The 8,676-nt window shown below is 31.7% G+C and overlaps 1 protein-coding gene across 2 annotated transcripts; it reads right to left on the bottom strand.

Moving 5' to 3' along the window:
- Positions 1-5,750: 5,750 nt before the first annotated feature.
- On the bottom strand, positions 5,751-8,320 carry LOC125219579 (transcription factor bHLH93-like). Of its 2 annotated transcripts, none has more exons than XM_048121596.1 (4): positions 7,649-8,320; positions 7,241-7,408; positions 6,990-7,163; positions 5,751-6,083 (listed from the first exon to the last, which is right to left on the bottom strand). In XM_048121596.1, the coding sequence occupies exons 1-4, from the start codon at positions 8,192-8,194 to the stop codon at positions 5,997-5,999; spliced, it is 975 nt and encodes a 324-aa protein (XP_047977553.1). In that variant the 5' UTR covers positions 8,195-8,320; the 3' UTR covers positions 5,751-5,996. The 2 variants fall into 2 exon arrangements, with proteins under 2 accessions (XP_047977553.1, XP_047977554.1); XM_048121597.1 differs by having other exon boundaries at positions 6,996-7,163; positions 7,649-8,315.
- Between the last annotated feature and the right edge of the window lie 356 nt (positions 8,321-8,676).

Below are 8,676 nucleotides of genomic sequence, written 5' to 3'. Positions count from 1 at the left end.
ATTTCAATTGCACTAGATCTTCTAATCTAATGGCTAAGATTTAGTCTTAGTTTGAGATTGCTAATTAGTTAGCAATTCAACACAATGTCAACGGTTGATGTTGTGTTGAAATTGTGTTGACATTGTATTGATATTGTGTTGATATCAGAATCTTGAAATTTTATACTGTGTTGACATTATGTTGATATTGTGTTGAAAAAGTTTGGAGTTTGTACAATATATGAGTTTGCATTTTATCACTACCCTATATATATATATATTTATATATATATATATATGTATAATATATAGGTTTGTGTTAAAATGACAACCCCTCTTAAAGTGACACCGTGACACCACTTATACAGTAATATTATAAACGCTACACAGCAATATTACAAACACTGCACAGCAATCTATAGATTATTGTATAGTGTGTCGAATATTGCTGGACAAGAAAAATTGTTGTATAAAGAGCAGCAAATTGCTAGCCGAGTTTTTCAGATTTTTTTTTTCTTTTTTTTGCCACGTGGCAGCTTATTATTCATCCACGTGTACAAATGATTGGCTAGGAATAGTGATATGGTGTTATTTTAAGGGTTGGTGGCACCTATGCCCCTATATATATATATATATTTCATCTTGTTTCTTATTTCACATTTTCTCCCTCTACAGCATTCTTGCTTGATTATAATCTAACGAATGATCTCATTTAATTTAGTATAATACGACATCGTTTTGTTGCCTAAAATATTTCGTTGACCGTCCAATAATATTATAATGTACCGTAAGTAGTCAAAAAGTACATTGCAACCAAAATTTTGATTTGTTGCAAAATTCAAATAAATCAATAATTTGATAATTTAAAGGCATGTTTTAAAACCAACAGGCAAAACCAAAATTTGATGAGTTAGCGATTTATAAACAAATTTCCTTTCATTATGTAATCAAATGCAAACTCTAAAGAGTATTGTACAAACTCTTAACTATAATCTGCACCACTATAAAATGTCAACAAATGACAAAATAACAACAAAAAATGTCAATACAGTAGCAACGATTGATGTTGTGTTGACAAAGTATTGATATTTTATATAGTTGTTATTTTGCCATCTGTTAACATTTTCAAACATTCCAAGTTATAGTTTAAAATTTACCGTTTGCATTGTATCACTACTCATAAGTAATATATAGGACAAAACACTATTTTTCTACTAATTATTATTGTGCCACAGTGTAATACTAATCATAAATATATTTTGTATCTGCTCTATTGTGAACAATTATGGAGTATCACAAAGTAGCTACTCCCTCCGTTTCGCCATAGTTGAGGCGAAATTTTTCGGCACGAAGTTTTAGAAGAAATATTGGATGTGTTGAATAAATAGATAAAAAAAAGTAAGAGAGAGGAAAAGGAAGAGAGAATAAAATATAAAGTGAATAAAGTATAGAGAATAAAGTAAGAGAGAGTAAAGTAAGAAAAAAAAAAGGTAGAGAGAGGAAAAGGTAGAGAGAATAAAATATAAAGTGAATAAAGTAAGATAGAGGAAAATGTAGAGAGAATAAAATATAAAGTGAATAAAGTAGAAAGAATAAAGTAAGAGAGAATAAAGTAAGAAAAAAAAAGTTACTATATATAAAAATTACTCAACTATGAAGAAACTTCCCAAATTTGTTATCGGGTCTTTTAGTTCAAGTCAATGAATATCCACTCATCACTCGTGGTCTCCATTTCAGTGACCTATGATCGGATTGATCGAAAGTGACGTCACGAGAAAGAAAGTTGATTTTTCAGTGATTGGATAGAAAAGTTATCAAAATATTTACTTGTAATTACCCAAACACTAGAATATTAACCATTTACTTATATCGATATAAATTGTTTCCCATAATGAAAGGACATTCCTATTTAATTCAATAATTAGTTTGTTTTAATTCAATACTTGCATAGGATAGGATACAAATTTTGGTTAATCAATAATTTGTTTGTTTTAATATTCCAATAATTAGTTATGCTTTATGTTATTCCCGGCTTCATGTCATGTACACATCATATCTAATTCTTTGACACATTTGTTACACTCTTTATTATTTGTATCAATATTATGTTGATAAATAACAAAATGTCCTAACCGGACATTTGTTACACTCCTTATTCTTTGCATCAATGTTTTGGTGATAAATAACAAAATATCCTAACCGTGAACAGCGAGTAGTCTAGCACAAAGGCCTCAAACAGTCCGATTAAACATGCCCCGAGAAGGCGAGAACATAACCAAAAACAATAGAAAAACAATACAACAAAACCCGGTGAGGTTCCATTATGAAACCAAATGGGTTTGGATCCATTTCGTGTGTAACTACATCAACAAAAACTGTCTAATTTTCTGTGAAGTTTTACTCGATGGCAATATATAAAATTTACTGAATTAGGAAAAATTTAAAAAGAAAAGTCATTTGTGTTCCATAGAATGAGCTAATTGCAAATATATTTAAAAGCTTATCTAATTTCGAAAGGTATATATACAAGATCACGTGTCCCTTATAGTGGCAAAGAAAGGGATTTATAGAAAAGTTTAGATAAGATTAGAATATGTCCAAAGCCATTGAAACAATCTTTCGATGATGAAAAGTTAATAATTAAAGGTCTATATCAATGTATTTATGTGATTGATGATGTTACGAAATCAAATAATGTGTTTTTATTTATTGCAAAATTGTGTGTCCCTCTTTATTGATTTTCCTACATATCTTATGCATGTGAGTATCAATATAATCTAGTTTAGTTCATACTCCATTAGTATTATTATATATTTTATATATTTAGTTTTTTTTAATATTTTAGAATTTTTATTTACTTCGCTAATTTAAAAATTACATAAAAATCATGCGTTGATATTTGTGTTGTTTGTAAAATTAATGACACCAATAACGTGAACTAAATGAGATTGTTACTTATATATGGTGATTATATAAGTTATATAGTGTAATGTTAAAAATTGTAAATTGATTATGTTCATCCTCTTGCGTAGGCGGTAGGTCCACCATTGAATCTAATCTTTCTTTCAAGAGCATTAAATTATATTAATACTCATATATTCAATTATTCTCTTTTAAAAAGATTTGTGAATTTTAAGTTTTTTTTTTTCTTTTGAAAGCATGTCAATTCATTCCCAATATATATTAGAATTAATTAATTGGTAATGGATTGGGGTCCCAATGCAAGTGCAAAGCAAAGATGCCCACTCTCCTAAAGCAAATTTATTTAGGATGTTGATTTGAGTAGCAAATTAAAGAAGACTCAACTTTATAAATTAATTCTTATCAACACTTTTATCACACGCTTGCCTTAAAATTAAATAGTTTGATCTTCTAGTTCCTTGCCATATTGTTGCTTGCTACAAATATTATTTAAAGTATGGGTGGGTGATTTTGAATAGGAAAAAAAATAGTATAAATTCATTTGCTAACAGATTAGCCGGGAAATAGCTATAGGCTATGTAGCCCTCTTATTTTTTAGTAGGATCCTTTTTTTATATTATTAATATAGTAGTATATAATAGTAATACTCCTAGTATGTTGGTAAAAACATAAGTGGCTAGGGGTTCATTTCGGAGTAGACAAAATAATAAATAAAAGATGTCTAAATTTTCCTTTAATTTTTTACAATGATATATGTGAAAGGATTTACTCAAAGTTATAGATGATGGTCGTGACTCTCGGGAAGTAACGAAAGAGCCTATACTTGGTCTTCACTCGTCGATTGATGTTAAGCTGACCTTCTTGTTGTTGCCTTCAACTTCATGACGAGTACTTGTGACTTTGTGTAACACACATGCACCGAGATTCAAATTCTCGATCTATTAGCTGGATGAATAAAGACATTTACCAACTAAGCAATATTTTTGTATATATGTAGAATATTTTTCAAGGAAACCGTTTTATCCAAAAACAAAAAAAAATGATGAACAAACATAAGAGAATATAAACAAAAGGACAACACATATCCTAAATAAATGCATAGATAATCAAAAGGAGAAGTAATTTGATTGGCTACATGGACTTATTTGTTTTTGAAAAATACAAATTAAAATTTTGAAGTAATCGTGAAGTTCGATTGGCTATATGGACTTCTTTATTTAAACAAAATACGAATAAAAAATTAATTTAGTTGGGAATCATTTGTGTGTGGATTATAGCGAGAGTGAGGTTGCGATAGGCCGCATCCCAGTTGTCAGAATTGCAATGGCATCTTCATGTTATTCTCTAAATAGAATATTTTACCCTAAAAAAAGTCAATCTATAGTCATGATTCCAAAACTCACATACACTCTATAGTGTATGTAAACTATAATATTTTTGGCTTAATGGAACTCCCATTTTCTCTTAGTGTGACCATTATTTTTAATTAATTGTACTGAGTTTCGAACATCTAATCATTATATCTAGCTACTAAGGGCATATATACTTCGACAGTTCGACAAGTGGAACATCTCGTATGATATGACACAAATTTCACATCTTTGAGATGAATTATAAAATTACTACTATCATGCAAGTCATGTTTGACCTAAGTGAAAATGATAGTTATGGGCCCATTAAAAGTACTACTTGGTCCAATAGTAACTGCAAGAATTTTTTTATCATCATGAAATTGGGCTTTCATGGAGGAATTTAACATAGCCCGTTAGGACTTTAGCACATGAAAGATTAGTAATAATATACGTAGGAGTAAAATTTAACTGAAACTTAATTTGGACTAATTGATCTTCGCCTGGTCTAAGACTATTATGAAAATATATACGAGTATAATATATTTAAAAATATTTACAGAGGTTTGTGTTAAAATGACAACACCTCTTAAAGTAACACTGTGACATCATATATCCAGCAATATTATAAACGCTACACAGCAATATTATAAACGCTACACAGCCTGTCTAGCGTATTGGATATTGCTGGACGAGAAAATTCATTGTATAGTGTATTGGATATTGTTGGCCGAGAAAATTTACTCTTGAGCATTTTCTATGATTGTCATATGACAGCTGATTATTCGTCCACATGTAAAAATGATTGGCTAAGAATGGTGGTATGGTGTTAGTTTAAGAGGTGTTGTCATTTTAACGCACCCCTATTAAAAGATTTACAAAGAAACATTAAAATGTTTCAAAGTTTCGAATACAAATATTCAAAAGTGAGTTGAATATTTCTTTGCACCGGAATTTGTACAATCGACTCTCAAAGTTACAAGACTCGCAACTTCAAAATATATACTGTAGAATATTATCACTAATTATATACTCCCTCCGTCCGCGAATAGGAGTCACGTTTTTCCATTTTAGCCCGTTCGCGAATAAGAGTTCCGGTTCACTTTTTCCATAAATGGTAATAGGGTCTCACCTTCCACTAACTCATTCCACTCACATTTCATTTAAAACTAATATATATAAGTGAGACTCCTATTCCACTAACTTTTTTCCACTCACTTTTCTTAACATTTCTTAAAACCCGTGTCGCCCATGAATGAGACTTCTAATGGCGGACGGAGGGAGTATATTGGAGATAATATTTTTTTGTTTATTAAATGAAAAGTATAAATAACAAATGGTGAATATTTTTTAACTAGATAAAAGGAGAAAATAAAGTAGGAATTTAAAGATGAGATTTTATTTTCCCTAATTTTTTAATACGGAGTAATAAATTTATAGTCAAAGAACACACCTCTGGGGCTCTGGTAATGTTACATAACGACGACGGTAGAAACAAAATTAAGGTCATAAAAATCACACTTTTTTATTAACCGTACAATCAAAATAAACTACAGCCCTAATACAATATTTTGTTGGGGAAAAAAAACAAAAAACAAACAACTACTTCCCTCCACTTGAAAATAAATTTAAAAACACGCGGGAATTAAACCTAATCAACATAAAATTATAATCCTTAGCAGAACTAAATACACAATATTTTTTAAAATAATTCGAGATCAAATCAATTAAATTGACAGTTGATTATCAGAGACATCTTCCTCCATATCCTGCGTTTCTAAACAGTGCTTGCTTTATGTCTTCTGCACCCAAAGCTGCCCTCTTCTTCATATCCTGCAAATCACATAATTACTTAATTGATTTACTTAATCTAAATTATAAATAAATCCAACTATATTGTTATTAAAAAAAATTATATGACGAGAAAACAACAGAAACCATGAATGAACTTCGGTCAAATTCTGGCTCATCCCGCGTCTTAAAAAATCAATCAGAAAATCATAAAGTTTAAATTTCTTCGAAAACATCTAATCGCCTACGTATAATATGTTGTTGATATTTTTTAACCAAATGAATAGATGACCTCGTTCAACTCACTATTTTCCAGTGTCATATCATATACTCCACATTTCGCTAGAAAAGGTCATTACGGATTATTGGGAACAAATCTGAGTTTCGTGGTTATTGATCAGATTGACTTTTACAATAACGAGGCAGATCGAAATTTAATTAAACTTCATAGAGGTCCATCATAAAATATGGATTAAATACATAGAGACTCACTTTTCCTCTCACTAATTAGTTTTAAGAAAAAAACTACTAGGGTTTGATTAATCTTCCTTGTACTTGCACGTAGCAGGTTGCTTTAATGAAAAGGATCGTAAAATTTAACCACATTTGTAAGAAAAAAATAAGTGCATAAATATAGTCGGTCAATTTCTGGCACACAACATGATAATTTGGTTCAGTTACTTGTCGTGTAATGACTTGTTTGGGATAACAAGGTATGGACCGACCTCATCAAATACATCTCATGTAACATACACTATTCACACACAAACAAGGCCACCCACATGTATATGTCCAAATTTATGCTATCTCCAATTCGAATATATAATTTTCCTACGTCATATGCAAAACTAGAATTGAACCAAAAAATTCACATATTTAGCCACAATTATCTCTAAATTAAACAAATACTAGTACTTATTAACCATTTCTCAAGAATATGTAACATACATTTACCTCGGAGCATGAAGCTTGCATTGCGAAATCGTTGAAGCAACTAATAACACAATGTTGAATATCAATGCCCAATGCCTCTAGAGTTGTCACTGTTGATAGCAACAATCCTGGCTTTGCACCACAGCATATCCCAATCCTTGTCTCTGAATCCATCCTTTCCACTTCAAACTACATTGCAACCACTTATTTTTATCATTTTATTTATTCTCACAAATCAAATTAATTAATTAAAATTATATATATACCTTGGGTGAATTTCTGATCAAGATCTCCTCAGGCTTGGGGTTCTTGAATATGCTCAAAAACCCCAATTCATTCCCTCCCAAATTCATTTCTTCTTGCAAATTGTTTATGCTATTAAGCATCTCCTTCATGTAATCTATTGTGTCACCAAGTATAGATGTCCTGTCCATCTTCAAACCATTTAATATATTAAAAAATTAAACATAATTTGGACATTCATAGTAGTAGTATAATTTATTCACCTAGACTTTGCTGTAAAAATAATAAAGTTTGGTCAAATTCTGGCTCTTTCCGCAATTTTCGCATTACATTAATTTGTACATTCATATAAATGTAGAGAAAAATCATAAATTTTGGTCAAATTTTAGTAGCAGAACGCTGGTAGTGAGTTAAATGATGTCGCCTGTTACCTTGCTTATCTTGGGAACGACTGATCGGAGCATGGAGAGGCGGTCGTTGAGGCGCTTGCGGCGCCTTCTCTCGGCCATGAGGTTCTTGGAGGGCTGGCCGTTGTTGAGCTTCTTCATCTTGCTCTTCCTCTGAGTCTCATGGCCAAAGCCGACGTTGAAGCCGGGCTCGGGCTTGAGGGGAGGCCCGACATCCAGCCCGTTTCCGAAGTCGTGGAGGAAGGAGAAGGAGGGGTCTTCGAATTGGGGAGTGGCGGCGTAAGGGAGTGTTTGGGAGTTGAGGTTGGGGTTTGATGAATCGGAGGAGAAACCGGGGGGCGAAAGGTTGTCGTCGCCAAACGGGGCGCTGTAGTAGTAGTGGTGGTCGAGGATGGGGAGAGACAAGTCTTGGAAGCAAGTGTTTGTTGGGATGGAAACATCTTCGAGAATGTTCCAATTGGTGGTGAAGTCTTGATTCATGTTTGTGGTGTTGTTGCAGTGATCCTCCATCTCTCTTAGGCCTAGTAGCTCTTCTAAGAAACCTTGTTGTTCTTTTGAGCACAACTCCATTACTCTCTTAATCTTTTTAGTGATGTGTTGGTTTTCAAGATTTGCATCTTCATGATGCAATATATAGGAAGGTGGGGGTGTGTTGTTGAGAGAGAGAGATGGTAGGGTGAGGTGTAATTCTAATGTCCAAAATTGATGTTAGTATGCATATGATTGATTATATTTTATCTTTTTTTTTTTATAAACTCTACTTGAATTGAGATGTGATTGGTATTAATAATTACTAGAAAAAACTTCCATTTTTTTTTTCTGATTAGTAGTCCGGTTGAGTTTATTAGTTATAAGAAATATAAAGAAAAATTTGGTGGAAAATATAGTGGGACGTGTGTTTTATTTTTATATATTAATTTTAATAAATTACAAGTGAAATGCATAACTTACTAACCATTGATTGAAAAATTGGAGGCTTTTAATTGCAGACGGACTAAAGTAGCAAGCCGAAACTCTTAATCACGGATGAAGGGAGTACTATACTTTTTAGT

This window comes from Salvia hispanica, chromosome 4 (genome assembly GCF_023119035.1).
Source record: "Salvia hispanica cultivar TCC Black 2014 chromosome 4, UniMelb_Shisp_WGS_1.0, whole genome shotgun sequence".
NCBI classification, from domain to species: domain Eukaryota; kingdom Viridiplantae; phylum Streptophyta; class Magnoliopsida; order Lamiales; family Lamiaceae; genus Salvia; species Salvia hispanica.
This window is presented reverse-complemented; position numbering and strand designations above follow the sequence as displayed.

What these genes read in the sequence shown, in the direction of transcription:
- LOC125219579 (XM_048121596.1), bottom strand. Translation starts at nt 8,194, where the DNA reads ATGGAGTTGTGCTCAAAAGAACAACAAGGTTTCTTAGAAGAGCTACTA. An exon ending in TCGTTCCCAAGATAAGCAAG is followed by an intron (nt 7,409 to 7,648) that starts GTAACAGGCGAC and finishes AATGGTTTGAAG; the next exon opens with ATGGACAGGACATCTATACT. An exon ending in TGATCAGAAATTCACCCAAG is followed by an intron (nt 7,164 to 7,240) that starts GTATATATATAA and finishes GTTGCAATGTAG; the next exon opens with TTTGAAGTGGAAAGGATGGA.